Raw genomic sequence first — 16874 nt, 5'->3', positions numbered from 1 at the left:
TCAAGATCTTTGCACAGGGTAGAAACAGCGTATAATAAAGTATACGGCCTTCTAGACCTCGTGTGGTAAATGCAGAAGTGAAGTAAGAAGAATAGGGCTTAAGGACCATGCAGGTAGACTATAAATCTAACAAAGGAAAGAGAAAGAACACGTAAGGATCATGCAGCACTTCAGAATAGGATCGATATCATTAGCAATAAACGTTGATAACATACAAACGCTATTCGTTTTTACCTTCTGCGCCCACCCGCACGCCTCTCCTTTCGCCCTTCCTCGACCCCCTCCACAGTTATCTTCGCTCCTTAACAAACATAGGAGTACAATAAAAGAACCGTAGATGTACACTCAGGTAACGGGGAAAAAAAGGAAAAAAAATTAAATTTTTTTTTTTTTTATTCCGTCAATGAGACAAGCTTTGTTTAAACGCAATTTTCCCTTTTTCTTTTTATTTATTCGTAGGATTTTTGTTGATTTGTTTCTTGGTTTATATGTGTGCTTTTGGCACCCTCACTCGCCCTAGGATGAATTTATTCAACGGTGGCAGCTGGCTGCAAAATGTCTTTCTGCATTTTCGTCATGTCGATAATATAACGCAAGGAAAAGTAATTCTCTTTCGCCAGATCCGTCAACGCCCGGTGCTGCTGCAGTCCACGCTGCAGAACCTTCAACGCGGGAATAACGGCACTTCGTTCCTGTGCAAAACCACCCGTGCACTCATTGGAGTGCAGCATCAGAGACTGCGCCCAGAGCAAGGCCTGCTCGATCCCCCGACTCTCTTCAACCTCTGTGCTCACCCACTGCACCAACAGAGGGAACAAGACAGAAGGGGCGGAAGAGACGGCGACGGGAATGGCGTCCCGCGGCATCCGGCGTAAGCACTCCACACCAAGCATCTTGTCTCCAAGTTTCATTGCACCCATAAGCGCCATAACAGGTTCGCCGCGGTCTAGTTGATCGCGAACCTGTTGGGTCGTGATGTTAGCACTGAGCTGTAGGGGCTGGAACTTTGGACGTGCAACACGAGTAGAAAACACCAACAGCCCATCGGTGGTGGCCGCCACAAATTCTGTCCCTGTGCACGAAAAAGCCAAGTCCATCGTTCGTGCCGTGAGTGCAGTTTGTCTCTTTCCTGTCGCAAAGTGGCGGTGCCGACTTCCAGGCATCTCCATTATTTTTCCCCGGCGCAGATGAATGTCAGCATCGTCCACATCAATATCGTCGACATGCCCTGCTTCCGTCATTTGACGCCACTGGTATTGTTCTTCCGCTCCCTGCACATCCTGGTTCGTCGTGACAGGCCACTTCTTCAGCATGTAGCCCTGAGTGGCGTGATACATCACAATCCACTTGGAATCTCCCCCAGCGACAATCTTTTCCCCCTCAGGAGAAAAGGCAATGACATTGAAGCGGGCATTATAGTTCGCACTACGTGGCCCCACTGTCTTGTTCCACCCACCAGCGGCGTCAAAACTCGTCTGAAAGGTTTTGATGATGATTGGCTCTGTCGGTACGACGGTCTCATAAACAGATATCTCCTGTCTCATTGTCAACACAGCCAGACGGCGACCACTGTTGCTGAACGTAACACTAAGCACTTCAGACCCAATGTCTACTACTTCTGCATCACCCTTCATGCGGTCCCCACCATCCCCGCGGTTAAAAAGATCCCAAAAGACAAGATTGTGGTCAAGAGAACCGGAAACAAGAGCGGTGCCTGACGGATGAAATGCCAGACACGCAATAGGCGCTTCATGTCCTTGCAGTTGATCAATCAATTTTCCCGTTTGCACTGCAAAAAGAAAGATGCGATCGGTCTGCCCACTACCCACTGCCAGCACTTCTCCAGATGGGTCGACAGCAATGCAAGAAAGTTGCGTTTGTTCGGGTGTTTTATAGACGCGGAAATGACGGTATCGTACAAGATCATAGCCTCTTGCTGTGCCATCCCGGCTGCAAGTAAAAAAGGCATTCGTAGCTGCGCATGTTACCACGCCCGTTACCGGTGCTGTGTGTTCTGTGAAAGTTACATAGCACTGACCTGAGGACGCTTTCCACACCTTTATTTTACCGTCATCACCACAAGAAATAATGCTACCAGAATCTGCAGTTATGGCAACTCGAGAAATATCGTAATAGTGCGCCTGGTCTTTAAGAACATATGCCTCTGATTTCCAGTCCCACAGGAGAAGCTGTTTCAACTGGGCACTTCCAAATGCAACAAAGTCACCAGTTGGACTGAAAGCTGCAGCTGTTAGTGACTGTGCGGAAATAGAAAGTAAATGAACAAGAGTTAGTTCCGCTTCGTCAGCCGTTGTCAAACTATGAATTGCAAAGATACCAGAGTTGTAGCCAATCGCCACAAGACCACGAAGTCGGTGAAAGCATGTGACTGATACGTTTCCTTTATGCGTTAGTAGGTATTTCTTGTCTATCTCATATGCACAGCGAAGAATGTCAGGTAGATACGTATCATCCGCAACGGAGACACGCACCCCTTCAAGCTTCAGCTGCTCCAGCCGGCGTTTTTCTAAAAAAGACTTTGGAGCACGACCGGCCCCATCATCATCATCGTCACCACTTTCATCTTCCTGCTGCATGATACGCGCCTTCATTTGTGCAGTTGCAACAGCTTGCAGCACCTCTCGACGTGTGACATTCGTACGCTTCCATGTGATAATGACATTATCAGCGGAGACACTCACAACGCAAGAGCATGCGTCATCCATAAACCAAGCACCATGAACTCCAGCGCGGTGACCTACCAAGGCATTCTGCTGTATAGCCATCCCCTTCTGCTGCAGACGTCCTTGACGTGGGTAAATCTTCATGCGGGCATCTTGCCCGCACAATAGAAGGTGTTCACTGTTCGGTGACCATTCAACATTCATAATTGGCAACGTCAGCGCCGCGTGTAGATTCTCCACCCGATGACATGCATGGTATGCCACAACACGCTGAGCCGGGGAAGTGTACACCTGAAGAGTATTTTCAAGGGCAATTGCAACGTACTTGCCACACGGACTAAACTTGACACAGCGGACCTCACAGTCAGGGGGGAACGCGATAGTGTCAAGCACAACACCGGCGGAAATCGCGTAGAAAAAGCCAACACCACGCCGACCAATTGCAATCAGCAGATCGCCGTCTGGTGATAGGTCAAAACACTGAATCGTGCTGTTACTGCACGGAAGCGAGCGATGCCCTTCCTGCTGGACCTGAATGCTTGAAATGTAATTGTTGACCGGCGAGTACAACTGGCGTCCGTCGGGAGAAAAGGCGACATTGCCTCCCGTGTACAACATGCCATGCACTGAAGCCAGTTGAAAATTTGTCTGCATTTTCTTCCCGCTTTTCTTTTATTCCTCCTCCTTATCCTCTTTTTTTTTTATTTTGCTGGCTTCTTAACGTCTTCCTTTCCTCCTTCGTCACCACCCGTTCCGGAAGGCTCCCACTTCTATGCAGAAAAAAAAAAAAAAAAAAGATGGCACAATAAACACCGCTCACTTATTGCACTTTGCTCCGTGTACAAACTTTTGGCGGCTAAACGCCTGCTCGGCTCTCACGCTCCCCTATCCATCTCTTCCTACCTGCGTATATTACGCATGTATTTCTTCACGCCTTCTGATAATTATGTTGCCTTTTATTTAATTGGACCTCCTTCACTCCCTTTGGTCATTAAGCTTCAGTTATTCATGTATTTTTTTTTTCTTCCTAATTTCAGTCCCGTCCTGCTCCCTCACCCTCGCCGTGTGTAAGCATCGCCAAACGGAATAGTTGCCTGGGTGACTGCCTCTAGTACACCGTGTCAGCAGCCTCTTCGTCGTCAAGGTCGGCGTCAAAGTGGCCAACAATACCCCACTGTCTGCTCTGTTCCCGCGGAATACCTGCCAACGCACCAGCCACTTCAGGAAACCTCTCCACAATCACCTCGTAATAATACTGCGCAGTGCTCATCATCAGCTCATCGTTCACGTCCACACGGCGCAGCATTGGAACAAATACTTCTGGCATGAGGTCAGAAGCCTGTATGAGTCCGGTGCTGGCCAGCGCGGCGGCGGCGCGTAGCAACCACGTGATAGTCAACTTGTCGCTAGCGCCAACACTCGCCGCCGTTCGTACGCCATCCGCTGCCGCGCGAATAAACGTCGGGTCTGCACGCTCCATGCAGCACGTGACAAGCGAGTACGCAAACGCGAAGCCACCAAGGGCCGCGCTCCCTTTGGAAGACATCATTACCAGCGCCTTCTTTTGAAGCTCAGCAAGCTGTCCATCGGTAGTACTTGCCGACTTGCATAGCGCTGCGACGGCCACACCGGAAAAAGCTGCAGTTGCCGGCGTTTCCGCCCATTCCCAGGTGGGCAGCACAAAGTCCATCAATTTTGTAATGTGACTCAATGCTTTGGTGAAGTGACTGTATCGTATTACGACAGAGACAAAACGGCACATAACTCCCCGAAGCAATGCAGTGTCGACAGAATTTTTTTTGGTCACCACTGTACCAAGAATAAGTTCGGCGTACTTTTCAGACCTTTGCAGCAATCGAATGACAACACGAAGTGCCAACACGCGGGCCTCACCCTTGTCGCATAGAGAAGCATTAAACATCGCAAGTGCCATGGTACCTTCCACCATTTTCTCCTTACCGCTGGCAGGATAGTCCATGAGTTGCAAACAAACTCTGACAAGCGCAAGAACAACAGTTCCTTCATTTCGTGTAAATAACACCTTTGAGCAACGACCAGCGACTGTATTGGCAGCGCCCGCGCTCAAATGTCGCGGTGCAAACGACAATAGGTCCTGAATGCACTCCACGGCCTGCACCTTTTGCACGGAGGTGCCATAATCAAGGCCTCTGTTATAGAAGTTCATGAAAACGTCAAATATTCGCGCGGGTTCACCCTCGCCAAGAACATTAAACTCCGGTTCTGTCTCAGTAATAAATGCACGCGCGGTAACCCCCAATGTGTTTTGAAACACATCCAGGTATTGCAACAGATATCGGCCAGCAGCACGCTTGCTGGTCGTAAGGTCTTGTTGCTCCTCTTCCTCCAGGGATTCTACTACACGTTGCTCAAGCGATGCAATGAGGCGTGGGATCATAGAAACCGCAATGCTTCGAAGTTCGTCATCGTCGCTTCCAAGAGCTTCAATGGCAGCACGGAACACCGCGGTGAGAGTCTCAATAGAGTCAAACGACACACCCAAACCATACGCCTCCGCTGCAAGAAGAGCGCCACGCTGTGTCGCCGGGGAACGAAGTCCTTTTTCCCAATGTTCAACTGGCAGGTGCTCAAATTCACGAGACAAGCCTTCAATAAACTTTTGATACGTCTCACTCGCACCCTCAAGCCCTTGCACAAGAAACGCAAGAAGTGTTCGACTCATATCATCGGAGTAGCGACGCATCTGTTCATATGCCTCATCCACATCAAGAATGGCATCGAGAAGTTCAAGGTTGTCCTGTGTGTACACAGACCGTTGCGCAAGATACTTGAAAATTATATCGAGTGCGGCAACTGGTTTTACCTTCACCACTTCCACCACACCACGCACTGACGTCTCAATTTGCGCTTCAATTGCATCCTCAATGAGTCTTGGACCGACTGACTTGGACACCTTCGCAAACACATCTCGCGCGCACTCCTGCACTCGCGGGTCCGTATCCTGCATGCCGGGAAGAACACACCCCACAATCTGGCCGCCTACGCCAATGAGACGACGAGAGTCAATGTAAACCACGACGTTTGCAAGACATGTAAGTGCCCCAAGTTTACTTCTACGGCTCTTTTCATGGTAGCGGTCGCATAAGGCCTCAATCAGTTGCTCAATCATCTCATTCAAACGGGAAGTAAATTCAATAGTTTTCACAGCCATCTCCACACAATCCAGATTTTCGGAGGAGGCAAATAAGACCAAAACATTTACAAGACCGTTAAAAATTTTCTTAACAGCACCACGAAGACTCGCCACACACGTCTGCCACGCATTGTTTGTATCTGTGCGGACGTTCAAATTACGCTCATGACGGCCACAGTACATCGCCGACAGCAACTGGGTGAATCCCTCCGTTCCCAAAATCTCCTCAAGGGAGCCAAGAATAGAGATGCCACGCTTCTCCACATCGCGTGCGGCCTCCATCTGAAGTACACCACAGTTTTCCGCGTCTTCAGCGGCTTCTGCTTCCTGTTCCAGGATTCGTTCCAGTTCCTCCGTCTTGTCTTGGTCCCCGGCCAGGTTCTCCTTGGCTAAATTAATGCGCATCCTTTTACGAATTTGTTGGACCAAGTGAATGAGCAGTTTTGAAGCCAGTAGCATGGAGCTTTGACGCAATGTTGTCACCTCACTCACCACACCAGAAAGCAATGGTTCCAGCACCAACGAAAGATTCCGCGTCCCATACGAGTTAATGATGCCTGAGCCCGCCACAAGTGCCACATCCCGAACACGATCGGAAAAGTGTGATAGTCCTTCGAGCACCCACGGGAACGACAGTGGTAAAAACCTCTGAAAAGTGGATGGACTAAGGGTGGAGGGAGAGTATACCATGATATGTAGAAATCCTTCCCGTACAAGGGGTCGCTCATCCAACATGCCTGCCGCAATCGTGGGGAGTGAGTCGTACAGAATGGAATCCCCGCAACTTTCTACCACTTCCACAAAAACCTGCGCGGCACCCGCCTTTTCAATACTGCTAACGTGAGGCTTGTGCAAAATAGTAAAACACCAAGCCACGATATCATCAACCATCTTCCCACCAAGGGCAGCGGAGAGCGCTGCAACAGCCTTGGCGCTGGTAGTGCGGGCTTCCGACATGGGGTCCATTGCAGCTTCTTCAAGTAACCTCACAAGTTCCTCAGAGTACGGTTTAAGGGATTTGGGGTCATTAACAAGATTCACCATAGATGCCACAATCTGGGCCGCCTTTGGACGGAGATGTGGCATTTGGCTACTGAGGCCCCGCGAAAGGATAGGAATAATAAGAGCCAATGACGCAGGGTCCACAGCATTCACAAAACGAGTATAAAGCAACGTGTCAAGTGCATTCTCAGTTTCAGTACTAGGAGAACGTAACGCAAGAAGGATTACTTCCACATGTTCCCGAATCTCAGCGTTCGATACAACACCAGCAACACGCCGCAACGCATTCATAGCAGCTGTTGAAACATTATGGTTGACATCAAAAAGGCATGCGTTGATGTGTTTTGTAATCTCTGGCAACGTTGCGGCCAGTTGCTTGGGCGAACAGAAGGCGACGTAACCGATAAAGTTTAGAGGCGGAACACGTCGTTTTGCCTGCTCTGCAGATAGACTATCCACCAAACGGGGTATCAGTTGTTGCAGGCCCACTGCTGTCAAGGAGCGCACCATTACACGGGACGCGTCATCTGCACATTCTGAAACCCTTTGATCCTTGTCGGCCACGCCCTCGAGCAATCCGCCGCACATGGCGAGTGCGTAAGGCTCAAATTTGGCACCCATTTCTTCAGAAAGAACCTCCAGAAGTAACATCACACCCGTCCGCTCTGTCCGATTCTCACTAACGGCCTTTTTCATAATCTCCATAATCTGGTAACGTCTAAGGGAAGTAAGACCCAAACCCTGAAGAACGCCCACAAGACCATAGGCATGTGCTTTTTTCTTAATGTATGAACTGGCGTGAATGACCTGTTTCAAACACTTCTCCACAAACTCATCCAACTTTGGAGAAGCTCGCACCTCCTCGTTTTTCGTAATCTCCACCATAGATGTACACACAGCCCGATGCACCATAGCCGAGCTTGACTTGTTTAATGTGCTACTCTGTTGCTCGACAATGGATTCCAACAACACAGTCTCTTTAAGACGACAACTAATGATCGTAAGCCACACTGTAGAAGTGGCAAAGTAGAGCTCTTTGTGTGCATCGGTGAGATCTTTAGGTGGCTTACCAAGGCGAGTCTGAAGTGTTGGAGCCAATGACTTGAGAACATCGATAGCGCAGTCATTCAGAACCACGCGTCCACATGAGAGGATAAGTCGCATAAGTGGTTCCGTACTCGGAGACTCTGCCATTTCGCAGAGAAACAACAGGACGCCCTGAAAGGCATCATTCATCAATGAGGAAGACAAAACCTGAATGGATACAATAGCGCCTTGTCCAGCGATCTTCTTTAGGTCTTCAAGCCACAACTTTTGCTGTGCCACAGTCGTCGAGGGCAGTAAGAAGAGTTCTCGCATAGTCTCACCGATACGCACAGCGTGTGATGTTTGGTGCTGGCCGTAATTCCTTAAAAAGTAAAGAAGATCATTCCAATCCATTGGATCGAGCGAGAAGGAGTACACGGGATCGTGCGTGACGCGTTGCATCGACTTCACCACCTCGAGAGAAGAATCATGAAGAGAAACTGCTGCCAAAACCAATGCACGACGACATGTCAAGAAGTGCGAAAATCGATGATATGCTGAAGCAACCACCTCCTTAACAGCATCAGCGGGGTTAAAAAGACCGAGTTCCAGTGCTGTGAGATTCGACGCAGGAATCAGAGCCATCAGGAGATTAATGCCCTGTTGCACGCTCTTAAAGAGTGAAGGAAAATTCTGCAAAATGTTGGTAAGTAGTTGTAGTGTTTCTGTAGGCTGCGGTAATTTAGGCTGTCCGAGGTTCTGCAAAAGTAGACCCATAATCTGGTGCTGCGTCGCAACAGGAATGGTCGTCTGCACGGCATTGCTTCCACGACCTGCCTTAAACGCAACCCGTGAGAAAGGGAGCAATACCACAAAAAGAGGCGCAGGAATCATATGAGTGATGGCCTGACGCAGATGCAGCGACATCGTTGAGAGCCGTGACACGTCCTCAACCGTAAGAGATGGTTTGTCATGCAACTGGGCCACAGTACACGCCATGTTCTCCGCCATGTCTGCAAAGATGGTTTTTGAAAGCAGACCTGAAATGGCATCTACAATAAGACGCTCAAGTACTTCCGGCAAATCGTTGCTATTCAAAATGCCCTGAAGATAGGGATAAAGTACCGCCACCCCTTCGATAGGAAAACGTCCTGTAGTTCCAAGAGTACGAATCGTCGCCAATGGTACCTTATTCTTCCGTATCGTCTCCTCAATCTCATGTCTCCGCTTCTCTATTTCTATGCGCAACACCTCTCGACCCTTTTCAAGAGCAATCGCATCTCTTCGTTTCATGTCTTCGTAGTCGTCCTCAGACATTCCCTTGGGTGGTTTGTCAGGATATGTCTTGAGAAGTTGTCGCTCCCGTAAAGCCTTTGTTTCGTACTCTTGCAGCGCCGTTACGGAGGAGGCCGCAATGGCGCGGTCACGGGCATCAAGAGACATCAAGTAATCCACCGATTTTTTGGTGGCATCTAAAAGTTTTTCAAAGGCTTGCTGCAATGACAGGGGACTGGTGATAAAGCTCAAAAGCAGCACCAAACCACGACTGGCAGCCGTACCCAAATGTGTCGGACCATTAAAATTCTCACAGATTTTGCTGACAAGTGCCTCACTGTGCAGTTTAAAAAGGTGTGCGTGTTCCCCGGCAAAGAGTCGTTCAAATACTTGCGATTGCACCACCTCCGAACTCGTCCGCCGACGGCCAAGGAGAAATGACTTTGTGTGGAAATAGTACGGATCTGTCCCTTGAATGTGGTCATGGCCACAGCAAAGCAGAACTTCGCAGAGCGTGGTCGATACTGGCGTCTTCGCGGTGTGCTGCAGTAATGCTGGGGCCACCGTAAGGAGTGCCCCAACGGCATTGGAGGACAAAATCTTCGGCTTTTCCTTCGCCTCCAACCCGAATACTGTGCGTGTCAGGCTGTCCCAAAGGGCGATGATGGCACTTGCATCAGTAGAAATTGTGGCAACGTACGAGGAAAGGTGCTGTCGCAGTAATCCACTTCTGTGGGTTAAGAGAAGCGCCATGGGAGCAAATAAACTGATTTGGGCAAGTGCCACCGCCGTTTCCATGAGACCGTCCAATTCATCCGCTACCATACCCAATTGTGCCACCACATCTGCCTGACAAAGAATGCCGCACAGTTTTGCTACCGCATTGAATCGTTTCTGTGCAGCGATGCGCAATGCCAAAAACGCATCCGGTCGATACGCCTCCGCCTCTTCACATTCCTCCAAAAGCGGCTCAATCAGAGAGGCAATGACATCGGCGGGTGCTCGTTGCGGGGAAATATGTATTATCATAACCCTTCGGAGTTGTTCATTGTTCTTGGCGCTTTTTAATGCAGAGCGTATCTCATCTGCAACATCGTCCTCCAATCTGGCTTCTCGAAGAAGTCTCCAAGCAGCAGCGGCAGTGTCTATGGCAGGACTTGCTAGTTCCCGCTCAATCATGCGGGTCAATTTTCCAGCTGCAGCCTTGGATCGTGCGGCATCAGAAATGGCGTGCATCACGGAGGCGGTAAGGGTTATAATCGATGCCTTTTCAGTCACAGCCCGGCATCGGTTTACCACAACATCGGAAGCGGCCTGAACAAAAAGAGGAAATAACTCCTCCTCCGCTTTCATGTGAAGAAAAAGTAATGCATAAAGCTCTTGCCATTCCTGTGCCACAGCGAAGTTCAAGGCCTTAACATTGTTCACAAAGGGTGTTAACAATTGCAAAAATCCGTCCATACCACGAGACTTGAAAAATGCAAATTTGTCCTCCCCAGGAAGCGCCAAAAGCACAACGAGGTAATCCAATGCATTATCGCGTGAGCAATTGGTAAGCCCCATATTGTAAATGCAAGTTTGTATTGCGTCATTGGGGCACTCAACCCATAATGAACCAGGGGAAGGTCGATCGGAAAAAAGATGAAACAACAACGTTGGACTGCCCTTCAACACCTGCATGAGTGTACCATTCTTTATGGGATAATTCCATGGTGTTGCTAACGAAAGTATAAGGGCGTCCGCCGGTGACAACGTCTCAACAATCGCCAACCATGCTTCCCGGGTGTGCCCCCAATTCACATCCAATATGCGTTTGAGACGCCTAAATGGAGTAGAATACAGAAAACTCCTCTTTTTATTGCTCTTACCTGTAGGCATTTTCTGTGTCGCTGAGCGCTGAAAACACCTGGTGTACCGTTTGGCGTAATGCGAAACGACCACAGCAAATGTCTTGAGAAATAACTTTTGCACTTCTTTGACGGACTCTTCTTCGGCAGATTTGTTCTTTGAGAGAAACAAAGCCGGTGCCGCTGCCTTTAGTACCTCTTCTGCACATCGCAGTGGGATGGCAGAGTGGCCCATTGGAAGCGTTGCTGTCTGACGAAGAACATGGCTCCATTCCTCCAGTGATAACGGTTCACTCTTACAAAGAAGAGGTAAAAGATGTCGCTGGAGACGTCGCTGGTACTTTACGGGGAGGCTTGGAACCTTGGCAGCTCCCAAGATGCACTGAATGACAGTAACCGCGGACAGACGATGAAGCGGTCTCTCCATGAGTTGTTTAATGTTATCCGGCACGGAAGTCACCGGTGCTCCCGTCTCTTGCTGCTCTCTCGTAAATTCGGAAAGTTTTGCCGCCTCTCGTTCCGAGAGCGGGTTCGCGTGGTTGAACAGCACTGACACGGCACGCGGCACAAAAGCCAAGTTCCCCTGAAGTGCCAGAACAATAGAAGATAAATCCATTGCGTCCAGAATTCACGATCCCACAGAAAAGAAAACAAAACAACAAAAAAAAAAAAGAAAAAAAAAAGGCTGCTTCTTTATTCGTTCGGTCTTTTATTTATTTATTTTTTTTGTTTTTTTCCTTCTTTTATTTCTTTCTTTGACGCTTTTTCCTACCTTGTCAGTTGAAACATCAAATAATGAAACGCGGGCAGTCAAGCAACACCATCAATGGAGTGAGCGCAGTACATGACACTTCTCAGAGAGCGCAGTACAAAAAAAAAAAAAAAAAAAAGATTTTTTTCCTTTGATGTGCGTAGCACAAAATGTGAGGGGAGCATCTTCTTCCTGCAAGACTGCAGCTCCAATACTACCCTCCTCCCGGCGCCACCGTGTCTCATTTAATTCTTCGCCGCTGCACTCTGTTCTCTAGTTTGCATCTTTAGCGGTGCGGGCCTCATACATTACCCCCACATGAGCACCACTCCCCGTATCTTTTCCTCACGCCTCCCATGCTTGGCCCATCCATTGAAGTCACCTCCTATTCTTCCCTTCCTGACCTCCCTCTCCGGCCTCTCAGCTGTGCTAGAGCCGCTCTTCTCGCCCACACACACTCTCTTTCCTATACCACCTTCATCTTTTGCGACCCCTCGAGATGACGGTTTTGAAGGCCATCCACGTAGCAGAGAATTTGTGCAATGTGCCACACTACAGATATCATCATACCAGCAGCAGGGCAATTGATAAAGGCAAACCAAACAAAAAAAAGACCCGCCAGTGCCGTTGGATCGACTCGAGGCAACCGAGCACAGTGAGAATAAATAAGAATGTGAACAACCGTACTGGAGGTGCACGAGACCGTGATGAACCAAATAGCCACGTATGAAAATGGACCCCAAACATATCCGGCAGGATCCACCTTCACTAACTGTGCCGTTTGGTAAGGTATGACGCCAAGCATCAGGACAGTGTTCAACAGCAGCGCCAACGTCGTAATTCGAAAGAGCATCTTCCAGTTTTTGAGGGCTATGTCCAGAATGACATACACCTGAGAAGCCCAATAAATAACCATAATGGCCTCAACGTAACGGAGAGGCAGCAGTGCATGTGCCCACGTTTCTGGTAACACGGCATACAAAAGAGCTGGGGATACCTTTGCAGAGGCAAGTCCTGGAAACAAAAGTGGAATCCAATGTACAACACAAAAAAAAATCATTGCTTCATCAACGGAAACAAATCTATTACCCCAAATAAAAATGTGTTTCTCGTAATTTAATGTGTGCGAGAAAACTGTGGCCATCGCGACTGTCACAACAGCAAGTGAAATGTTCGAAAATGATATACCAAAAACGGACAAGGCAACACATGTTGAAAGCAGCGAGGTAACACAATCAAGACCATGGTCGAGATATTCACCAATACAACTTGACTTCTTCAGTCGGCGTGCGAGACGTCCGTCGGTGTTATCGGCAATGCAATAAATGCTGTTAAGAATGCCACATGTAAACAACAACCAATTACCAGAGGGAAAAATCGAGCTCCAAAGCGGACGCAGGGTCGTTGGATGCAATGGAGTGGGGCCAAAAAAGTTCTGCCACTTTGAATCCTCCCCAAGAAAACTTGCGGGACGGATGGTGGCGTACGGTGGCTCGAACAGGGTGGTTGGCGGCATTCCCGTGAGAAGCAGCAGCGATGAGAGAAGAGTCATGAAAATTCCGAACAAAGTCACTTTATTCGGAGTCCACGACGTTGGATAATAAAGCACGACAAGATCATAAAATGGAGTAAGAACATGCTCGGTGAGATAACTCAGCTGCGGCGGCACAAACGGCCTGTCGTCCGTAGGAGACACAGAAAGAAAAAGATCCATTCCTCACGGCCCAAGGTCCACCCCGTGGTTGCTTCTAATGACAGTTATTCACGTGACAGGCTTCAGTGACATAAAAAAGACAAAAAAAAATATTAAAAAAAAAACAAAAAGAACGACAACAAAAAAGACCATCCAAATCCCCAAGGTTTATCTCTTCCTTCAAACTTTTTCGCTTATGCATGAAAAATTCAGGAGTCGAACGACACAACAAGAACCCCTCTGTTTTTCCCTTCTTTTCTCCTGCAGCTAATGCACCATAATAAGCCCTCGCCCACCAACATTCTCCTTTACCGCCTGTATGTGGTCAATAACGCGATTGTCCGCCGTCCGGCAAATGTACACCACCAGACGATTGTGAATACCGTGTGTGTTCATCAGTCTCCGCATCATCTTGGGACTCCACTCAAATTCGGTTTTGCCGTCATAGGCACAGGGCTCAATAACATTGATCGTGGAGTCGCCCTGAAAGTATTTCAGTTCCACGGCAAAGGCTCGGTCGTTGTGAAAATCACGAAAACCAGCTACAAGTCCATGACCAAGCATCACCCGGGCACAGCCACGGGTTTCAACTGTGGAAGGTACAATGACGAAACGTTTCCTCTGCTCCGTTGCCTCGCGGATACGATGGCAAAAGTCATAGACTGGGGTGAACACATTGTATGTCCAGTACCGTGGTTCACGTTTTTCTATTTGGATGCGATCTTCGTCCTGTAAACTGGGGTTGTCATATGTGCCGTAGTACAGTGCATGATCCCCTTTGTGCTGAAAGAACAGCCTTGTGATCGGATCGGCGGGCAGGTCACGGCGTCGCTCCACACCCGGCAGGTCGACAAGCCGACGCTGTGGCAAAGCCTCGCCTCCATTGGCTTTGTTGCGCTCTAGCCGTGTGCGTGGTGGAAGACGTTCCTCCTCTAGCATGGCATTGAGCTGCTGGCGGAGCCGCTTCTCGTCATATTTCACATCATTGGCGATGGCAAAAAGGCTTCCCTGACGTTCTCGTTTCCCGTGCAGCAATCGATGACGAGCCGGCTGCATCTGGCCAGTGCCATTCGGAGGCGCTGCACCATAAACTTTCGCTAAAGGAACAATCGTCCGTCGAAGCATGCGTCCTTAAAAGGGAATTTTTTTTTTTCCTTTTTTTTTTTTAGTGCTGTCGCACCCCTTCAATTCGCTTCTTCCTTTCCTTACACTTTCCCCGACCACCGCCTCGCCCAACTCCACAGGAAACACACGCACAGAAAGAGGAAGGAAGAGAAAGTGTGTACGTGTGTGTAGGGGAGAAAAATAAATTAAAAAAGAGAAGAGGTTGCAAAATACAGCCAATGTATATAGATGCCTGTAATTAAACATTTACCGACGCGCATCCAAAAAGCTCACACACAACACGCAACGCTCATGGCTCTTATCATTCTTTTGCGCTCATACCCATTTCCCTCTCATATTGCGTTATCAACAGTTGAAAGCTTTTTCTTTTAATTTCTTAAAAAAAAAAAAAAACACCAAAATTAAAGACAATCGCGTTACTCGAAAAAGACTAAATGACCTGTCGATACATCTCATAGGGACCACTTTCTTTTGTGTCGCGATGTATCTTCACAATGCTTCCACGTGCAAGACCCAAGTATGCCACCATAGGGTCTTCTTTTAGGATGCGAGGTAACTGGGAGAGAGAAATCTGACGCTGCTGAAGAAACAACTGCGCCTCTTCAGGGGAAAGCACCTCATGCTGGGGCACTGTTTCGTGACGTGCAATGTTGTAAGCGAGTTCATCCTCCTCTAATAGTTGAATCGACATAATTTCCTCGCCTGTGCCAGCGCGGAGAAATCCACTCAGCTCGCGTGCACCACGACGAACCATCGGAGGTATTTTTCCGGCGGATACAACCACCATGCAATTGGCCTCTTTCAGCAGAGCCTTCTCGCGACACTCCTGCAGCTCACTCATGCTAAGTGACGGCGACGCCGAGAAAAAAACAAGCATTAAACTCCCCTTTTTTTCTCCTCGTTTACTCAATGAAACCTCCTCATCATCCGTCGCACCGTCTAACTCAGCACTGCAAACAAGCCGCATGGCACCACGCATCGGGATACGTTTTTTGTTTTCCTCCAACAGTTTGTTTTGATTTGTCGGCACCCTCACCTTGTCGTCCTCATCCTCCTCTGCCCTCTCAGCCCCGGAGGCCGCGGCCCGCTGAGTCACAAAACGTTGAAGGAACCAATCATAGTCCAGTCCGTGTTCGTAGCTGTACACAGAAGGGTCGCGAACAGCCTGCGCGACGGCAGAGGGATGGCGCACTGTGTAGCCACGATCCATGCACATCTGAATTGCAGTGTTGTAGGCACGATAGAGCCGTACGATTTTTAGCTCCTCAATCGAACTCATTTTTCAGACTATGTGTGTGACAGGAGTGAGTGGCTGGCCTTTCCTCCTCCTGCTCTGCTCAGAATTCCGCCACGCACCCGAGACGGCAATGCATCACAATGAGGTCCAATAAAAATATTAAAAAAAGCAAAAGAAAAGAGAATTAATAACAAATGGAGACTCATAAATAAAATTACAAAAGCAACCAAAGATAATAAAAAAAATAAAAAAAAGAGACGGAGCGTCCAGCCACACAAACATAGTCAATAGCATATCAATAGTGAGAAAAGGAAGAAGAAGAAGTGACGTGTCTACACCACCTGTCGGTAGGTCACGTAAAAGCCCGCCGACATACTCTTTCGCTCAATCCGCACAACACGCCCTCGCTCCAACCCCAAATACGCCGCAACGGGATCGGTCGAGAGAATGCGCGGAAGCGCACTTAACTCCAGCGCATGAGCCTGCAGCATCTCCTTTACCTCTTCATCCTCAAGTTGTGTGTGTTTTGGCACCAGCTCATGGTGTGTGATATTCACCACAAGGTCATCTTCATCAAAGAGCTGAATTTTCAAACCGAGGCTGCTTCGATTGATATCCTCAACATGCCGTTTAACAATTGCATTTATCCTTCCTTGCACCACAATAATAACGCGATCGCAGTTTGCCTCCGACGCCTGTGTGTGATACCGCTTCATCGTTTCCATGGAAAGTCCCTCTGAAAAAAACACCATGGCACGGCTACGCTGCGAAACACCGATGCGTTCGCACGGGACCGTCATGCGGTCGCGGTAAATTACCCCTTCTCGTGGGTCCGTGTACCAATCCTTAAACTCCTCCACAGAACTCGGAATTATCTTATCGGCCACCTGGTATTTTCTGTCACACATCATCTCCCCCACGGTCCGCATGACACGGAACATCTTGTCGTACAACAGGGCCTCTTGCCCAATCGCGTTACTCTCATCGCCCATAACGGCTGCAAATTAATTCCAAAGCTGACGATTTCCGCCGCACCTCAGTTTCTTCTCTTGCTTTCCTGCA

General features: G+C 48.7%; 6 protein-coding genes across 6 annotated transcripts, besides 12 other annotated features; all 6 read right to left on the bottom strand.

Moving 5' to 3' along the window:
* Positions 1–5371: part of a sequence feature (heterozygous, Esmeraldo-like haplotype) that runs on past the window's edge.
* Positions 368–397: a sequence feature (AT_rich).
* Positions 528–3338, bottom strand: Tc00.1047053506357.140 (periodic tryptophan protein 2, putative; the record flags this gene model as incomplete). The annotated part of the gene is made up of 1 exon (XM_814179.1): positions 528–3338. One exon carries the CDS (start codon positions 3336–3338, stop codon positions 528–530), a length of 2811 nt encoding a protein of 936 aa, XP_819272.1.
* Tc00.1047053506357.130 (hypothetical protein, conserved) lies at positions 3793–11622 on the bottom strand (the record flags this gene model as incomplete). Its single annotated transcript, XM_814178.1, has 1 exon — positions 3793–11622. The coding sequence occupies one exon, from the start codon at positions 11620–11622 to the stop codon at positions 3793–3795; it is 7830 nt and encodes a 2609-aa protein (XP_819271.1).
* Positions 5372–5575: a sequence feature (areas merged during assembly that could not be assigned to a particular haplotype. This can correspond to areas where the two haplotypes were merged or to regions with more than two copies in the genome that were merged during assembly.).
* Positions 5576–7680: a sequence feature (haploid, Esmeraldo-like haplotype).
* Positions 7681–7787: a sequence feature (haploid, non-Esmeraldo-like haplotype).
* Positions 7788–16874: part of a sequence feature (heterozygous, Esmeraldo-like haplotype) that runs on past the window's edge.
* Positions 11649–11689: a microsatellite.
* Positions 11712–11763: a sequence feature (A-rich).
* Positions 11877–11896: a microsatellite.
* On the bottom strand, positions 12224–13471 carry Tc00.1047053506357.120 (hypothetical protein, conserved; the record flags this gene model as incomplete). The annotated part of the gene is made up of 1 exon (XM_814177.1): positions 12224–13471. One exon carries the CDS (start codon positions 13469–13471, stop codon positions 12224–12226), a length of 1248 nt encoding a protein of 415 aa, XP_819270.1.
* Positions 13544–13599: a sequence feature (T-rich).
* Positions 13718–14575, bottom strand: Tc00.1047053506357.110 (hypothetical protein, conserved; the record flags this gene model as incomplete). Its single annotated transcript, XM_814176.1, has 1 exon — positions 13718–14575. The coding sequence occupies one exon, from the start codon at positions 14573–14575 to the stop codon at positions 13718–13720; it is 858 nt and encodes a 285-aa protein (XP_819269.1).
* Positions 14593–14617: a microsatellite.
* On the bottom strand, positions 15006–15854 carry Tc00.1047053506357.100 (DNA-directed RNA polymerase II, putative; the record flags this gene model as incomplete). The annotated part of the gene is made up of 1 exon (XM_814175.1): positions 15006–15854. The coding sequence occupies one exon, from the start codon at positions 15852–15854 to the stop codon at positions 15006–15008; it is 849 nt and encodes a 282-aa protein (XP_819268.1).
* Positions 15962–16068: a sequence feature (T-rich).
* Tc00.1047053506357.90 (DNA-directed RNA polymerases II, putative) lies at positions 16145–16804 on the bottom strand (the record flags this gene model as incomplete). The annotated part of the gene is made up of 1 exon (XM_814174.1): positions 16145–16804. The coding sequence occupies one exon, from the start codon at positions 16802–16804 to the stop codon at positions 16145–16147; it is 660 nt and encodes a 219-aa protein (XP_819267.1).

The sequence above is a fragment of the Trypanosoma cruzi genome, genomic scaffold (assembly GCF_000209065.1).
Source record: "Trypanosoma cruzi strain CL Brener 1047053516469 genomic scaffold, whole genome shotgun sequence".
NCBI classification, from domain to species: Eukaryota; Euglenozoa; class Kinetoplastea; order Trypanosomatida; family Trypanosomatidae; genus Trypanosoma; species Trypanosoma cruzi.
This window is presented reverse-complemented; position numbering and strand designations above follow the sequence as displayed.